The sequence below is a fragment of the Scedosporium apiospermum genome (assembly GCF_000732125.1).
Source record: "Scedosporium apiospermum strain IHEM 14462 chromosome Unknown SEQ_SAPIO_0132, whole genome shotgun sequence".
Lineage (NCBI taxonomy): Eukaryota > Fungi > Ascomycota > Sordariomycetes > Microascales > Microascaceae > Scedosporium > Scedosporium apiospermum.
Window position 1 is genome coordinate 677,193 of NW_015971833.1, and position 17,710 is coordinate 694,902.

Genomic DNA, 17,710 nt, shown 5'->3' on the forward strand with positions numbered 1-17,710 from the left:
ACGGCGAGCCGTGGTTTCAAAGAACCAATTTTCATTACGCCATCCGAGATATCTATTTTCCCTGCAATAAGACACCATGGGGTAAGTTGGAGTGCGAAGCGCGCAGATCTCTGGTCGCGTTGGGCGTCGCTGGTCGCTAACCTTTGGGTGTCGCTAGTGTTCCCAAATTCTTCCGATGGATATCAGAGCGATATCCCGGCATCTCTCAGCTTATCGCCGAGAACCGAATCCCCGAATTCGACTGTCTCTACGTATGCGCTCGTCCGATCGTCTTCGATCGCACTTCTTCTGCCCTCCCCCCCGTGCTTGTCTTCGACCACGCGCTAATCTATCCATGTTGCGTAGCTTGATATGAATGGTATCATTCACAACTGTACCCACAAAGACGCTGGTGAAGATGTCGCCTTCCGTCTCAGCGAGGAGGAGATGTTTATCCGCATCTTCAACTACATCGAACACTTGTTCGGGAAGATCAAGCCCAAAAAGCTCTTCTACATGGCCATCGATGGTGTGGCCCCGCGAGCGAAGATGAACCAGCAACGAGCCCGAAGATTCAGGACCGCCCTGGATGCTGAGAAGGCTCGTGAAAAGGCCGTTCGGGAGGGCGTTGAGCTTCCCAAAGAGCCGCCTTTTGACAGCAATTGTATCACGCCTGGTACGCCTCCACTCTTTACCACAAGCTGCCAGCTAGGTATCCTGGCAGCCTCTAAGAAATGTCGCTAACAGAAGGCAGGAACCGAGTTTATGGCCAAGCTGTCCCACCAACTAAGATATTTTATCAATAAGAAGGTCTCCGAAGACTCGGATTGGCAGGGTTGTGAAGTCGTCCTCTCTGGTCATGAGGTGCCGGGAGAGGGTGAGCACAAGATCATGGAGTACATCAGGAATGCGAAAGCTCAACCTGAGTACAGCCCTGATATCCGTCACTGTCTATACGGCTTGGACGCAGATCTCATCATGCTTGGTCTGCTCAGTCACGACCCCCACTTCTGTCTTCTTCGAGAGGAAGTTACTTTTGGACGGGCTTCCAAATCCAAGTCGAAGGAGCTCGAGCACCAAAACTTCTACCTTCTTCATCTCTGCATTGTAAGAGAATATTTGGAGCTAGAATTTCAGGAGTTGAAGGACCCGGAAACTCTTGGATTTCCTTTTGATCTCGAACGCATCATTGACGACTTTATCCTTATGGCCTTCTTCGTCGGCAACGACTTTTTGCCCAACCTTCCTTGGCTCCATATCAACGAGGGCGCCCTCGCCTACATGTTTCGCGTGTACAAGAGAATTCTTCCCAAGTGCGAAGGCTACATCAATGAGCTTGGAGTTATTAACCTGAAGCGCCTTGAGCTACTCTTGACTGAAATTTCTCAGGTTGAATTCGATCATTTCGAGAATGACGTCGCCAACGAAAAGTGGTTCCAGTCCAAGCAAATGGAGGAGAGCTTGCCCAATACTAAGAAGAAGACCCCCAAAGGCCAGCTCATCATCACCTCTGCGCAAAGAGATCTTTGGAAGAAAAAGATCAAACCCTTCGTCACCAACAGATCTTCGAAGCCCTTGAACCTTGGCTCTGGTCTCAAGGCTGAGGATCGAGAGTTCGTCAAGACACTGGCGGACACTCTCCGCCTTGAATGGACCACCCAGGAGGACGAGAGTGGAAACCGAAGTCTGGTTGTTTCGTTTCCCCCCAAACCTGCCGGGTTTGAAGATGAAGACGATGATGATGACGACGATGACGAGGAAGCGAACATGGCCGTTTTCCGTGTCGTTAAGCAGTATGATCGAGCCATGGTGGTTGACGTCACCTCCGAACAGGCCCAAGCAAATTACGACAAGGTCTACCAGGAGAAGTATCAGGGATGGAAGTCCAAGTACTACCTCCAGAAGTTTGAGTGGCCCTTGGAATCCTACGATGCTGAGCTTGTTAAGCTTTGTGAAAACTACGTCCAGGGTCTCCAGTGGGTTCTGTACTACTACTATCGTGGTATCGCGTCCTGGCCCTGGTTCTACCGCTACCACTACTCTCCGCTCATGTCAGGTACGTCCTATCTATTCTTTGCCGAAGTCCCTTTGCCCGTTCTAACCTTAGCTTTCCAGATGTTGTCAAGGGCCTTGGCGCCGACCTCAACTTCAAGAAGGGCGAGCCTTTCAAGCCATATGAACAGCTCATGGGCGTACTTCCCGATCGCAGCAAGAGCATTGTCCCAAAGGTCTACTGGGAATTGATGACCGACCCCAACTCTCCCATCTACGACTTCTATCCGCGAGAGTTTGAGCTGGATATGAATGGCAAGAAAATGGATTGGGAAGCCGTTGTGAAGATTCCGTTCATCGATGAGGAGAGGCTGTTGAACGCCATGGCCCCGAAGAACAAACTATTGACATCGGATGAGGATGCCAGGAACCAGTTTGGTGTCGCGCTCAAGTTTACCTACTCACCCGATGTCGACTATGTCTATCCCTCATCGCTGGTTGGCGTCTTCCCGGATCTGCCCAACTGTCACTGCGTAGAGAACATCTTTGAGCTCCCTGATACGGAAGGTCTTGAATACAGGGTTGGCCTTGTTGATGGCGCGAAGCTGAATATCGAGGCACTCGCCGGTTTCCCAACTCTACACACCCTGCCATATGAGGGTCTTCTCGTCGAGGGTTATGGCATCAACGTCTTCCAGTCAGAGAGCAGGAACCCCAGCATGATTATCACGCTGACGGACTCCGATGCTAGGTCCAAACCGGAATATGCTATCCAAAAGCTTGGCAAGCGGTGCTTCGTTGGATACCCTTTCCTCCAGGAGGCAAAGGTCATCAAGGTGTCCGACTCTCATTTTAACTACCAGCTCGATGCTAATGGTCACGTTAGCCAAACTCCCCAGTCAGGCAAGGAGCTTAATGAGTTCCCCAAGGAGGCGAACTACATTGAGAACTGGCATGCCCGACGTCTTGGTATCACCATCGGCACAGTTGAGACTCTTGTGCATGTGCATATGCTCAAGGGTCTCGTCAAGACGGAGGAGGGCGCGCTTATCAAGGAATATGGCGAGAACCCCAGCTTGCGCAGCACATACGCTTCCCAAACTATTGTGGACGAGGTAGTCAACGAGGATGAGCGCTTTATTGAAAAGGCAGCCGTCCCGATCGAAGAAGAATTCCCGGTCAATACCCAAGCCTTCTTCCTGGGTGACTTCAACTACGGAAGACCTCTTATCGTCTCGGGCCACTCAAACAATAAGGCGGAGATTAGGTTGTCCGTCCTGAAGCAGAAGGAGCCCGAATTCGCGAAGGCCATCATCCACGAGGCGTTCCGATCTAACAGATACGTGCCATCGTACGCCGTCGCGAAGCAGCTGGGAATCGACGCGCTTGTCCTCAGTAAGATTACGTCGTCGTACCGAGTCAACACGGGGGCGGGTCTAAAGGTTAATCTCGGACTGAATCTGAAGTTCGCTGCCAAGGGGCAGAAAGTCTTGGGCTATTCGCAAAAGTCGGGAACGGGTTGGGAGTTCAGCAATACTGCGATCCAGCTGATTGCAAGCTTCATGGTTACTTTCCCCGACTTCTTTGCGGCCATGCACAGGGTTGCTGTCAAGAGCGACGTCGCGGATACCGATCTCTGGCCCGACCCCACGACGGCTGGCACGAGGATCAAGGAAATTGGCGCGTGGTTGAAGCAGCAAGGAATCAGCAAGCTTGAGCGGGTTCCATTGGAAGCGGAACAGCTCGACTCTAATGTCGTCATGAAGCTAGCCGAGGTTGGCGAAGAGGTCTCGCAGCTTAACAAAGAACCCGCTATGAGGTCGATGAAGGGGGTCCCTAGATCCGCCATTCTCAAGCCGGCCGACACGGAGCTTCTCTTGGGTAACCAAAAGTTTGCTCTGGGAGACCGTGTTACGTATGTTTCGGCCGCCGGTAAAGTCCCGCTTAGCGTCCGAGGAACGGTGGTTGGCATATCTCGTACCGCCACCGCGCTCCTCCTGGATGTTGTCTGGGACCAAGCGTTCATGAGCGGCAACACCCTCGGCGACCGTACACCTCCATTCCGAGGCCAAACTGTCCCCGCGTCGTCGGTCCTCAATACCACGAACAAGCAAGTGGTGACGGGCTCCAAGGCCGCTCTTGGTAGGAACCCCGTGCGAGCCGTACCGGCTCTTACCACTTCTTCCTACGATACGACGGGCATGCCCCAATACAGGGATGCTACTCCTCCCCCGCCTCTACGAGGAGGTTGGAGCGGAGCCGTTAATGGTGGCCGTGGTCGAGGCCGCGGCGGTCGCGGAGGCCAGCCTGGAGCGGTGGTTAACCTTTCCCACCGCCCACACCCCAACGCTTCGGGTACGAATAGCCCACGAGGAGGAGGATCTGCTCACCCCGGAGTCAATGGCCGTGGTCGAGGCCGGGGAGGACCCAGAGGCTATAGCGCCTCGCCTCACACTCCAGGTTCTGGTACTGAGTCACCTGGCCTGCCGGGGAAGACACAGTATAACATGGTCCCACCACCCTCGAATCTGGACACCCCGCCTAGCGGCGAACGCGGTGGCCGAGGTAGGGGCCGTGGGCGAGGTGGACATCGCGGTCGAGGCGGCGGCTTCAACCGGGGTCGCGGTGGAGCGTCGAGCGGAGCTGGCACACCCTCGTCCTAGAATGACGACAGTGATGACTATTATTTCCAAGCGTATCTCTGAACCGCGATTGCCCTTCTCATGTTTTCTTCCTTTTTTGTTCCCTCTCTTCCTACAAAGCGACGACGCGACGACGTGTTTCCCTCCTCTTGGTTTCTGAATTATTCTCAGCGGAGTTCGCCTCTCGATGTATACAAACTCCTCACGTTTATATTTCCTTTTTTTCTGTTACGAAGAAACGAAGTTGACGCACCACGACCGGCTACACAGGCATTTTGCGACACCGCATTCTTGCATTCTTTTTTTCTGCATAGGACCGGGGCGTCTTGTGTTTTCTTCTCTGAATGAACCTTGACATACGCATACGAGGGACCGCATTGGGTGGCACTGATTTACGTAGAAGGGAAAAAGAAAAGAAGACGGAAGGGAAAGAGAAAAGTACTTTTTGTATTAGGGGATTCGGGACGGTGAATCGAGCTGTCGTCCTCGGTTGGTTCTTTTGTCGGGCGGCCTTTGGTAGCGAGTTGGACAGCGAGACGGGGATAGGAAACTTGTGTTTGATTTTGGCTTTAGGCGTAGAGAGCTATAGCCCGAAGCGGGAAGAACAGGCGATGTTTCTTTTTTTTTTTCTTTTTTTTTCTTGTCTTTTTGCCTTGCGCTTTCGTGTGATACCTGTTGAAGCTATGTGCCATGTTTACTGTTTGCGATGGGGTATTTTCTGTGACAAGGTGGCAATACCTGGCTAGAGCGCAACGGCATGAAGAAGACAAGGCAGTAATTTTGCCGGTGTCATCACGAGGTAGCCTCTTCCAGTCCTTCGAATCTACTTGTAGTTGGTAGGTCAGTTCCAAAGCGACAAGAAAAACAAAAGTGTATTCCATGACGCCTCGAGATATCCCTAGCTTGACCAATCCAAGCCCCCCAAAAAGCTAGTATCGACACCGCAGTGTTGTTTTGTCTTGTTTTTCGAACCCTCTCTCGCTGCTCAACCCATGCCATCACCATTGAAGTCCCCCAACTCAATTCTTATTCTTCAGCGCCGGAAAGTCAAACAACTTGCTAACGCCGCCCTTCATCGCCTCCCACTTCCCGTAGGCGCGCTCCTGGTTCCAGGTAAGCAGGCCGACCCAGGGCTGGACGTTGTAGTGGAGCTTGAGCTTGACGTCGGAGACTTGGGCGACTTTTCCGGAGGGGTGGGTGATTTGGTATTTGGGGCGTTGGTTGCGGAGTTTGAGGATGCCTCTGTTTTTTTTTTTCATCTTGTCGTTAGTATCTCCTCCTCAGAAGAACCGAAACCTATCTCAAAGAAGGAAAGAAAAAACGTACCGGCTAGGATCAATACTCTTCCCCGCCGCACTCCTCCTCAACTTCTTCATAGTCGCGGGCCCCACATTCGCCAAATGATCCGAGCTCGGGCTCGTGATGATAGAGTCCCAGATGACGGCGCTATTCGTGGCGTTGGAGCCGGGGGAGTCGGGCCACTCGGCGGTGACGTAGACGAAGAGCTGTTTGGTGTTCCAGGTGATGAGGGAGGAGAGGTCTGCGTCGAGGGAGAATTTGATGGAGGCGTATTCTTCCTTTTTGGGGGAGTAGTAGTGGACGCGGCCTTTTGTTCTGTTTTGAAGGAGTTAGGCATTTTTGCCCTCTGATTTGCGAGAGATGGGAAGGGAGAGAGATGGGGGGGACTAACACTGAGAGGTTCTCGACCTTGATGGTGCCGCTGGGGGTTCGTGGCGCGAGGAGGTCGGAGAGGGCGATTAAGATGCCGAGAGTGAAGACGACTGTTGTGAAGAAGGAGAAGGTGTTTTGGAGGCGGGTGAGGGAGTTGTGCATGGTGGGCGAAGCTGGGGGGGATTTGATGGGGGAAGTAGAGGTGGGAGAGCCGTTGCTCAGATGGATAAGAAGAGGCAGAAACTGTAAATTGAAAGTCGAAACTAAAAAGAAAGAGGGGAGATAAATCAATTGCGGCGACACCACATGGGTCTTGAAGGTGATGTGGTAGCTGTATGTAATAGGGCGCGGAGGACGAGGTCGCTGGAGGGTGTGCGAGGGTCTGAAGCTTGTGCCTTGGTGAGGCCACGAAGCTCGAATTGGCGTTCAGATGCGATGCAGCCTTGTGAGAGGTGGAGCTGGCATCGATAGCTACAAATTTCGACCAATAATAGCGCGGGATACCAGATGAATTTAGGACCAATGAGAATTTCAGTCTCAACGTCACTCCAACTTGCTTCACAACCATCAACGACGTTTTCTACGACGACTTCGTCCATGATTATGTTCCTTTGATATGCCTGGATTTCAATTCATCTGATTAGACTATTGCTTCGTATCGCTAGATAAGGGGTACCCGGACCGAAAATTGCATTTCGAAAGAAAGGAAAAAACAAAGTTCCATCTTCAACCCTTAACACTTGTCGGCAGTGACGAGAACCCCCATGCCCATCGGATCCCAAATCTTGCCCTTGGTCTGCAAGTGCTTACCGCCCAAGCGCGGACAAACAATATCCGTAACCGTAACCGCATAATCCGCCACGTAGTTCCAAGTCCTGTGATACTCCTGGCGGTCGGTCCTGGGCTCCCAGCACAGGTAAATCGCCGAATTATTCGAGCAGCTAACGCGTCCGCATCCCTTCCCCTTCATGACGGCGTGGTCCTTGGGCACCACGCGGAGGTAGTCGATGCCCTGCTTGATCCTGTCGAGGTTGGCCCACTCGCCCTTGGAGCAGTCGGCGTTGGCGACCTCGATCTCGGGTTGGAGGTCGACCATGTCGTCGTCGGGGTCGGGGTCTCCGCCGGAGGAGGACTGGGAGGTGCTGTGGTGCTCGGGGAGGCCGAAGTCGTAGTTGGGGTTCAGTTTCTTGACTTGCTCGACAACTTCTTGGATGGTGCCGGTGAGGGCTAGGTCCTCGCCGTTGGAGCCCCAGGGGCCCGTGAAGGTGGTGGGGATGATTTTGAAGCCGGCGGCCTCGAGGACTTGGGCGGCGTTTGGGGAGTTGTCGAGGTCGATGGCATCGAGGGGGTGGGCGGTGATGGCCTAGATATGGAGGTGTTCATCAAGTTAGGTTTCATCGCTCATTGAGAAGCTTGGGTGTGGACAGGGCTGAGGAACCCGTAGGAGAGGGAGAACATAAAATAAAGGAGAACCAACCTTGAAGGAAGCAGCAAGAAGCGCGAAAAGAGCAGGGACTTTCATGATTGCTGATTCGTTGATTGTGGTTTAACAGTAGCTCAAAGTAACTGCCAATCGGAGCTGTAGACTAGAAGAACAATGGAAGTCTTCAGCTAGCATTTTGGTGATGTGGTCTAGGGAGAAGAAGGGAAAGAGGAACAGGAATTGCGTGATGAATGCTCACATTTATAGTTTTCAGAGGATTCCTTCGCTCTAGTAGTGATTGTGACCTTGGGCCGCCTAGAGGAAGGAGCGAGTTGAGGGAACAACTGGAGTAAGAACAATAGGTGTGAAAAAAAGAAAAAAAAAAAAGTGGATGTGGTGATTTTGTAGGTCCTTAGAGAATCAGACTTCGCTGTGAATGGTGATAGATGGGGGAAGGAGTAAGACTGTACCCTCTCTCTCCTCTAGATTCTTGATTGTCCTGGGTGGGCAAGCTGATTTGGATCTACAATCTGAGAATAGAATGAGAATTGAGAATAGAGAATAGAGGGTGAGGCTACTTGCCACTCTAGAACACCTTCTCAGCCCTCAACAGACAGAAACAAGAATGACCTCGGGTCCCATGGTTACTCGACTAATTCTCCAGACAATGGGTCACATTCGTATTCATCAACAATGTTGAAAGAACATTAATGTTAAAGAGTAGTCTAACCTGTACTGTACAATATATCTAGATAATACTTCTACATGTCTAGCTGAGCTCATGACTTGCTAGCCGACTGACTTGACGAGAGATGGTCTGGTAGATCTTGCCCCAGTCTTTTGTCCTCCCAAAAACATAATCTTACAGAAAGTTGTCGTGGTTTGTTGTACAATCCCTTCTCCATGTTTTGTTTTACATGCCCGCTCACAGTCTCCCAGCATTTCCCATCTCTCTCTTTCTCTCTCTCTCTCTCTCTCTCTCTCTCTCTCTCTCTCTCTTTTCTACTCCTTCCCCGCCTCATCCCCAAAAACCTCCTCCCACTCCAGCGCCTCCTTCCGATCCACAAACCAAACCGGCTTCCCCTTCGTCTGCTTCTCTAACCTCCTCCTAAAATCCGACCCAGCCTTACTCAACCGAGGCAGCGCCCGTCCGAACATCACATGCCACTGCTTATCCCGCTCGTCCTCCGTGTTCATCAGCGCCCTGCGCCGCCGCGCCTTGACTAGCGCGTACAGCTTCTTGGCCCGGTCCTCGCTCATCGTCCGCACCGAGTACTCGACCGACCACCGGTCCGTGGTCGTTAGTGACGAGGGGCGGGTGACGTATTTGCCATTGACCTTGTTGCGGATCGTGAGGATCATGCCGAGGAGGTCTTCGGAGGGGTCTTCGACGTCGAATTCGGCTTCGGCTTCGGCTTCTGCTTCGGCTAGGGCGGCGACGGCGGCTGCTGCTTCGTCGGTGGGGGGTGGTGAAGTGGTGTCTGTGGTTGGGGAGTCGATAGAGGAGGAGGAGGAAGTGGAAGGAGAGTCGGGAGAAGAAGTGGTGGTGGTGTCGGCATCGGCGGCGTCGGCGGCGGCGTCAGTAGAGTCAGAAGCAGAAGTTGTCTCCTTCGTCGACTTGTCGCCACCCTCGTCACCAGACTCGACGAGGAGTTGGACGAGAACGCGCTCGAACGTTTGAAGTTTCGTAGGCTTGGATGTCTGCTGCTCAGCAAACATAGATTCCTCCTCGGGGCTGAGGGCCGGCCTGTCATCGACTTGCTCGGCGAGTCGCATGATGAGGTCTTTGAGCGTGACCTTACGGTGGCTCTCGACGGCGGCAGCTTCTTCCGCCTCTGCAGCTGCAGTGTCTTCTTCCACGGTTATTCTGTCCTCGGCCGAAGTGGGGTCTGCTTCGGGCGACTCGGATGCAGCCTTTTCAACGGGACTGGACTCTTCTGCAACGAGCGACTCAGGAACAGGCTCGGAAACCGCGGGCTCAGGCTGGGCCGGGCCGAACGTCTGAGAGACGGACTGAGCCATCGCTCGCTCCTCCTCATCGACAACATCTTCTTCCACAGAACCCTGCTCCTCCTCTGCCGTGCTCGTCTCTTGCTCCGCCGTAACATCATCCGTCAGGATTTCCAAAAGCGTCTCGACATAAGCCTGCACCTCCTCAGGAGTCTTCCCCTCAACGAGCCCGCTCTGCTCAAGCGCCTCCTCGATACTCCTCCTCACATATCCGACACCCAACTCATCGCTCTTCACGGCCTCCTCGGCCTTGAGGTTCATCTCCGTCCACACAGCCAAACTCATCCCATCAGAATACCTCGGCTCATCCGACTCAGCATCGAAGCCCGCCTCAAACTCATCCTCCTCCTCCACATCCGCCTGCCGTTGCGCCATCCCCATCATCTGCTTCTCAAACTTATCGACCTCGGCACGCCTCATGCTCTGCGCGTGATGTATCCGGTCGTCCGCGACGGGCCTGGCGAAGAAGTACAAAAGTGGTGGATTCGTGGGCCGCGCCTCGACGTGGATGCGTAGCGACTGGTTCGGGAACTTCTCCGTCGCGCGGTTGAGCAGCTCGTTGAGCAGGTGCACGCTGAGCCTGAACTCCTGGTCGCCCAGATGCACCGTGTTGGTGCCGTGGATGGCCAGGTCCATCTCCTCAATGGGGATGTACTGGAAACCGAAGATGCGCTGCGTGTTGTGGTAGGCGACGAAGATGCCGTCCATGCGGCCCATGCGTACCTGCAGCGAGTACTTGAGGAATGCGGACCGGATCATGTCGTAGTATTCGCGCTCGAAGGACTCGAATTGGCCGAGGCGGTGGCGGATTTCGTAGCCAAGTCCCTTGTGGTAGTCGTATGCGTCCATGCGGATTGCGAGCACAGCGCGCGTCTTGATGTCGAACATGCCTGCCTGGGGTAATCGGGGATCGTGGGCGTCGAGCTGTGATCGGAGGATAAAGTCTCCTAGCGTAGTGTAGTGGAAGGCCTCCTCACCATTGCGTTGCTCTTCGGTGAGTTGATCGGATTTGGAGCGCCGGAACAGTTCGTACTCCTCCTTGGGCACCGTAAATAGCTTCTCCATAGATTTGCCCATCATGCTGAGAATGTTGGCCGTATCGAACTGCTTGTCGGCATCGATGGCGTAAATTCCATTCTTCCAATGGAGAAAAGTCGCTGCGGGAGCGCGTAAGATCCTTGTAAAATTTGTGCTCTCCGGAACGAACTCCTTGGACGTGTTGGCCGGGTTGATGGGTCGCCACGCAGAGAGAAGATAATGAAAGTGAGCCAGCATAGAACTCATGCTCGATGTCGAGCCGCTGTATTTCTTCTTGTTCTTCGCCGCCAGCTCGATTAACTGAGCGTCCTCCGAGGACGAAACGAAGGCCTTGAGCGCCGAGAAGTCGAACTGATCGATGGGCATGATCGTCGCGAGGTATGGGTCGAAGTTGTACACTTTCGACCTCGTATCCTGCATCGGGTATACGCCAGGCTTAAACAGACACCGGTCAAGGTTATAGGAGAGCCTCGGCACACTCAACGGGGGCTGCGGAAGCGGAGTCAACTTGAGACTCCGCGCCGTCACCCGATGAACCTCCAAGTCGCCCTTCAAATCCTCAGCATTCCCCTCCCCACCCTTTTTCGACTTCCTCCCTGGCTTCTTCTTGCTGGTCGAAGCCGAAGCCCCTTCCTCCCCCTTCGCAGCCGCAGGCGAAGTAGCCTTTTTCCTCTTCCGCTTCGGAGGCGGCTCCACGCCATTCAACGACTCGACGGAAATCTCCCTCCTCTCCAACACGGACTTGACCACCCCCGCCGCATCTTCAACACTCTCACTCCCATCCTCCGGTGCTGCCACCGACGCCGCCGCCGCTAACTCATCGTGCTGCCCAGCTATATATTCGTCGACTCCGCCGATCATGGCCGCATCCGGTTGCTCGGAGAGCATCGCCAGCGACGACCTTAGAGATTTCGTCGACGATCTGCTATATTTTTTCGATTCGAGTCGCCGAGTTCTCGTCTTCGCAGAAATCGACTTGCCCCGTTTCGAAGCTTTGCCTCGCCCCGAAGTCGTCTTATTTCCTTCCGTCGAACTCTTCTCGCGTATCGTGCCCGGCACGAAGCGCCACGGCGCCGAAGTGGCCCAGCATCGCTCGTGGATCCCGAGGGTAGTGCGCTGTAGGAGGGAGACTTTGCGCGCGCCGCTGAGGGCGTAACTCCGCAGGCGCAGCATCCTCGACAGAATGCTTTAAGTTCTGGTTCTTTCTTTTTTGTTCGCCCTCGACTTTTTCGGTTCAATTAGGCTTGTTTTTCGGTGATATTAGAATTACCGGGTTCGAATTAGGTCGCTATCGATTCCAGGACATCGTTCTGCCGGTCTAATAGAACGATGGGAAGAGTTACTTGAACGGTGGCGGATACTGACTTGTAGAAATTTGAGTTCTGAAGCTGTGGGAGCTTTCCTTGTCCATAACTTTTTTTTCTTCTTTCCATTTTCTTGATTAGGCGCGTTGGTCAGCGCGTTGTACAAAGTACTTCGTGCAACGCGCTGACACAACCTGCAGCTCTCGAAAGTACGTACCTCCCTCACTGCCATCACGACGACCACCAATTATCGCTGGAAGAGCCTCAAGCTCGACAGAGTACAGGGACTTCAGCCTGCTTACCTTGCACTGCTGCTTGATACACTCGAGATTATAGCGGTTGCCACCTGTGTAGAGAATCACCATGATCGGGTAGCTCTGGCTGCCACGAACTTCGTCCTCAAAATGGGTATTATAATTAATCTCCCACTCATTTCTCATCCATGAACTTTACACCTTCCTTCCGCTGGCTGGAATATGCACGCAAATCAAAAGATTTCCCACTCCTGTATAAATGAACCCAGGCCTGCGGCCTCCAAGACTCCCAGAACTCCGTAACCCTCACGCACTGCACCAAGACTATAAGCCCCATGTAAGCTGAAGGGGCGAAAAGCAAGTTTGGCTCAAAATAATGATAGAACGCCATAAAAATATAGGCGACGCCTCCGCCAACATCAAGCATTATTCGCAGCCAAAGCTCTACTAGCAAACCCCGTCGCCGCATTATGAGCCTGATTCGCCTCCTCCGTCTGGCCCTGCACTTCATGCGAATGGGCAAGCATACCATCCGCCACGCTCATCCACAGATAATTGCCGTTCCGTCTCGCCTGAGTCGACGCCGCCTTAGCGCTCTTGAGCGCCTGCTCACCCACGACGTTCTCAAAGAGCCGACACCTCATGATGTTGAGCGAAATCGCCAAGAAGTGCGTATTGCCGGCCATCTTCGAAGCGTTGAGGGCCGTATACATGCTGTTCTTGACCTGCTGGAGAGGCGGAGGCGGCTGCATCGTGATCGTCGCGAGGATGATGTTGTACGCCGTCCGGATCTCTACGTCGTGGTGATCCTGACATAGCGGCCGTATCCTATCAAAGAGCCGCGTGGACTCTATCGTGTTCCGGTACTGAGGATGTTCCATGATCCACAGAAGATTCATCTTGGCTAGGAGCGACATGTCAAGCCGGATATTCCTCTGCTGCGTCGTCGCGTCGCCAATCTCGAACCTGGGGTCGTTGTAGATGATCACCGCCTTTTCGAGGTCACCCGTTCCCTGGTAGTAGATGCCCCATACGTAGAGTGATATGATCTCCATAGCGCTGTTTGCCGAAGTCACAACAGCTGCCTGAACTTTGTCAAGGCTTTCTCTTACTTTGCCCCATCTGCTTTGGGTGGCAGAGTAGAGTGCAATTAATATGTGGAGGTAGCAATGCACTTCGTTTCTCCAGTTAGCGCGACGGACGGCATCTTGCAAAGACGGGAGCGGGTTCGTATAGCTTGGGCTCCTCTCTTTGTTCCCTTTACGTATTGTCAGTATTGTACTGCGTTACAGAATGCGGTAGACAACCTACATCTCGCCAATGTGTCGAGCGCCTCCTCCCAGAAGTCCAGCGTTCTATGCTGGCTGCCGGTCGACCTTGAGACAAAGGCTAAGCCACTAAAAGTCATCCTGTACCCACATTTGTTAGCTTCTGGAGAAACGGTCTTCAGGTGGAAACGCCCGCGGTTTTCTAGGGAGGCACACTTACACCAAAATATATAGCTCCGCCTTGGCCACGTACGAGAGAACAAGGTAGTCGTTAGAATCTTCCGGTCGGCCCGCTTCAATAATGGCGGCGGTGTCTTCGCTTATTGGCGGCGTTCCCGACGCTTTCTTGATGGGCAGCCTCAATGAAGCGGCTGAGGTCTGCCAGTCAGTGGCCTCGTCCATGCGAATCTGCAATGCCTTCAACTTCTGAATCATGATGTCCGGATTTTTCTGCTGCATGCTGCACGCAAGATCGAGCAATAGAATGAGAATGTCCACCTGCGGTATCCGGAGGAGAGGGTTGAGCTGGTATTTGGACGCTCTAGCGATGCACTCCTGCACCCGATCGAGGGTGTCCTCCTTGGTTGTTTTGAGAAGGGCTAGGCCTTCTAGCAATGAGGCAAAAGCTTCGAGAGCGTAGTCGCCACGGCTGTGCGCAAACGATGCTATCGTTCGTAGATTCTCTAACGCTGGACCGTCGGACGGCATTCCAGACTGAAGATAGAACGAGGCTTTTAGAAATCGGAATGCGTAATTCCAGTGAGCATGGCGCGAACTAGGAACAGTCAATAATGGCTCTCGAAAAGCAAAATGCAACATGTTTTCTAGACTTACGCAATCTCGGTAATCATGCGATCGGCGGCGTGAAGCGCGCCTTTGACATGTCCTCTCTGAAACAACAGCTTTGCTTGCAGATACGCCATGGAATACTTGAGATCAAGAAACCGGTGCTAATAAATCGTGTTAGGGGGTTGCTCATAGGGGGAATTAATCAGAATGCGAAGAAACATACCTTGTCGCAAAGCTTGATCCCCTTTGATAGCGCCGTCTCGGCCTCCATCAAGTTTTCCGTGTCCTCATAGAGAATCGACGCGTACCGTAGCCTCACCTTGGCCTCTTGCCTTGGCGTCAGCCGACTGCTTAGCAGAGACGTCTCGAGACACGAAAGACCCGTAGCGATCAACTTCTGATACTCCGAAACCGCGGCACCCGAAGACGACGATACGACATCCTGCAAGTTCCCACGCGCCTTGGCGAAACATTCTTCAGCTACGCAGATGAGCATCGAATTCGTATCGGCGACCAGGGACCTGCCAGATACAGAAGGCGATCTCTTTGATATAATCGAAGACCTCGCCGAGAGAGCCGGAGAGTTCGTCATCGTCGTCTTCGGGCTGGCATGCGACCTTTGCTGTTGCGCCTCCGTATAGCCGCTACCGGTGAACACAGGGCTCTGGCCGATGGCTGGACTCTGCGCCTGTCGGGGAGGCTTTGGGGCTATTGGGGCGACGGGTGACTGGATAGGTGGAGGTCCCGGAGTGGCCACATGTATCGAATCGAGCGTCACAACTTGGTGGGCAGGTGATGACGGTACCGGTGCGGGCGTCGGTGTCGGCGCTGGGACTGGTGATGGTGCAGGCATGGGCGAGGTGATCGGCGGTAGCGAAGGCGCGAGCACAGGGGAGGGTGAGTACTGGATGGGCCGAGGAAGTTGCTGCGCTTGGTGGATGCGCTGTGCTTGCTGCATATGAAGTTGTTGATGGGGATAAACGGGCGTCGACCTGCCGACCAGATGGGACTGCGATTGTCCGTCAAATTGCATAATCGAAGGCGACTGCTGTAGAGTTTGCGGTTGTTGCTGCTGACGGGACAGCTGTTGTTGGGGCAAAGTCGGGCTATAGACACTCGGGAAAGGCGTGAGCTGGGCCTGGGTGTGCATATTCCCATTTACCGCCAACATGTTGGTTGTATAGTATGAAGGAAGCTGCTGGGGCTGTTGTTGGTGCTGTTGCTGTTGCTGATGTTGGCGCTGGAGCGGGCGCGGCTGGAGCGGCGGTTGCTGTTGGAACTGCTGGTGGTAATGATGTTGATGCGTCTGCGTTTGCTGCGGATGGCCTTGCATCTGATGCCCCTGATGTCCAACCCCGCCCATTGCATACGACATGTCGGGAAACTGCGTCCCAGCAGGAGGCATATTTCCATACATTTGGTGATATGGGACTTGGGGTAGGCGCTGCTGGCCGTTAAACCCCTGCCCTGAAGGCAAAGAGCCTCGGTAGGTCATCGCAGCGAGGACATGGGATGCGAGTAACGATGCAGGACGGGGCGACGTGCTCGATCTCGAACGGATGCAAGGCGAATTCCGAGGAACGGTTGTATCGGATAGCGGTGATTGTGAAAGCGCGAAGAAGATGCTCGTTGGGATCGATACGCGTCTGGATCTTATTCGGAATAGATCTTTGTCTATCGTCGGCTCGACGAGAAATACGTACTACCTCGCGCGCTAGAATAGAGTGACCCTGAGGCTTCACGAGAAGATGCGATTGTTCTACCGATGGGTGAAGACACAAAAAAAAAAAAAATACACAGCGAGACGAGGAAGGAAAGGCTACGAGGGATGAGGGACGTCGGCTTCGAATGGAAGGAGTGGCGTTGACATGTGGGTCCTATTAGCCCACCATGAGGATCGGAAGGAACAGCCCAATGCTTGTCAATGAACATTTCCCAGCATGACCTCTCGGCTGATGCAAGCAGGAGTCGAACTCAGCCGCCTCCAGTTGCGGCAAAGAATCCACAATCACGTGACCAGAGACACTTTCAGGTACCTCGGTGGTACCCTTGTACAAACAACAAACAAGCAAGGAGGCAGTGACATTTACTCCGTCACCCATTCGGTGGGAATCCATTCCGCGCTGAATTTTATCACATATGAACAGAGTAAGCTTCCCCCCAAAAGGCATCTTGCAGGACTGCCATGGGCGAGATTGCTCTGATGTCGGTCGGGGAGGGTTTGCTCCGGAGGGGTCTGTGTCAGCCCGCCCAAGAACACTACAACGCGAAGAGAGCTAGGCAATCGCGGGGACCTGTAAGGCCAGACCGTAATATAAGGCAAACACCAATCGATATAACCTGAGACCGCCTGGCTGAGTTGTTTTTAAGCCGCCGACCGACGCGTCTGCGTAACATTTTCGTCTGACTGCCTCGTTGATGAGAGCCAGCACATCAAGCATTACTCTTTATATATACTACCCTATCCACTCTCTGCAGTGCCATTGTTGGAGAAGGGACTGGAGCTAGAGTTGCTCGAAATATCATTTAACCCTCCATTGCTGCCCAAGCCAAAATCTTCCATGCAGGTGCGACCCGGATCATTGTTCTTCTGTTTACCTCGGAATTTTATATACAGCAGGAGACTGTCATGTAGGTATCTTTTCCTTTTCTTCATGGAAAACTTCCAAATTTCCCCCACCTCCATCAATTTCTACCCCCTCCAAAAACCAACAGGCTGCGCGTCCCTCTCTCAGAAAGGTACTAGTAAGTACCCTTTTCGCAGCCACACTGGATTCACTTGAGTGTACGAAGTATGTTGTACCTTTTCTCACTAACAATTAATCCTTGACCAGGCTAGCCTTGCCACACCCACACCCCCCAACACAACACGCCCCCTACGTCTTTCCTTATTCTTTTACTGTGTGAGGCGCCTAACAAGGTCAGTGACCAGTTGCGATCTTTCTTCTCAGCCTTGTGGAAGCTGTATTGACCTTCCCGTCTGCCACAGCCTCGCAGAATCCCATAGCAGGCTGAGAGATTGCGATAAGTGGCGTTAATGTCCAAACGACGTCGTCACACAAATCCCCCTCCTACCCGGTCCTATAACTCATCATCTCCAATATCGTCGACACAAGACGACGGCTGGTATTCCATCAAAGAGATACTAGATGAGAGGAGAACAAAGTCAGGCAAGCTAGAGTACTTGGTAGATTGGGAAGGATTAAACCCAGAAACCGGAGAGCCTTACGAGCCCTGGTGGGTAAGTAATATTTTCTGCCCCTCTCTCTCTCGCCCCCCTCTCCTGACATTTTTGCGGCCCCTTGTTCTTCCTGGAGAGTGGCGTCCGGAAACGCTAACC

The 17,710-nt window shown here is 53.3% G+C and overlaps 4 protein-coding genes and 1 pseudogene across 4 annotated transcripts; 1 reads left to right on the plus strand and 4 right to left on the minus strand.

Moving 5' to 3' along the window:
- Nucleotides 1-76: 76 nt before the first annotated feature.
- SAPIO_CDS8929 (5'-3' exoribonuclease 1) lies at nucleotides 77-4,634 on the plus strand (the record flags this gene model as incomplete). The annotated part of the gene is made up of 5 exons (XM_016790453.1): nucleotides 77-81; nucleotides 158-251; nucleotides 346-655; nucleotides 734-2,035; nucleotides 2,095-4,634. 5 exons carry the CDS (start codon nucleotides 77-79, stop codon nucleotides 4,632-4,634), a joined length of 4,251 nt encoding a protein of 1,416 aa, XP_016639756.1.
- A 998-nt stretch (nucleotides 4,635-5,632) lies between these two features.
- Nucleotides 5,633-6,446, minus strand: SAPIO_CDS8930 (putative signal peptidase subunit protein; the record flags this gene model as incomplete). The annotated part of the gene is made up of 3 exons (XM_016790454.1): nucleotides 5,633-5,855; nucleotides 5,940-6,227; nucleotides 6,304-6,446. 3 exons carry the CDS (start codon nucleotides 6,444-6,446, stop codon nucleotides 5,633-5,635), a joined length of 654 nt encoding a protein of 217 aa, XP_016639757.1.
- A 571-nt stretch (nucleotides 6,447-7,017) lies between these two features.
- On the minus strand, nucleotides 7,018-7,806 carry SAPIO_CDS8931 (uncharacterized protein; the record flags this gene model as incomplete). Its single annotated transcript, XM_016790455.1, has 2 exons — nucleotides 7,018-7,647; nucleotides 7,762-7,806. The coding sequence occupies 2 exons, from the start codon at nucleotides 7,804-7,806 to the stop codon at nucleotides 7,018-7,020; spliced, it is 675 nt and encodes a 224-aa protein (XP_016639758.1).
- Nucleotides 7,807-8,709: 903 nt separating this feature from the next.
- On the minus strand, nucleotides 8,710-11,928 carry SAPIO_CDS8932 (annotated as a pseudogene; the record flags this gene model as incomplete).
- Nucleotides 11,929-12,732: 804 nt separating this feature from the next.
- On the minus strand, nucleotides 12,733-15,787 carry SAPIO_CDS8933 (uncharacterized protein; the record flags this gene model as incomplete). The annotated part of the gene is made up of 5 exons (XM_016790456.1): nucleotides 12,733-13,571; nucleotides 13,625-13,722; nucleotides 13,802-14,356; nucleotides 14,416-14,531; nucleotides 14,594-15,787. The coding sequence occupies 5 exons, from the start codon at nucleotides 15,785-15,787 to the stop codon at nucleotides 12,733-12,735; spliced, it is 2,802 nt and encodes a 933-aa protein (XP_016639759.1).
- Between the last annotated feature and the right edge of the window lie 1,923 nt (nucleotides 15,788-17,710).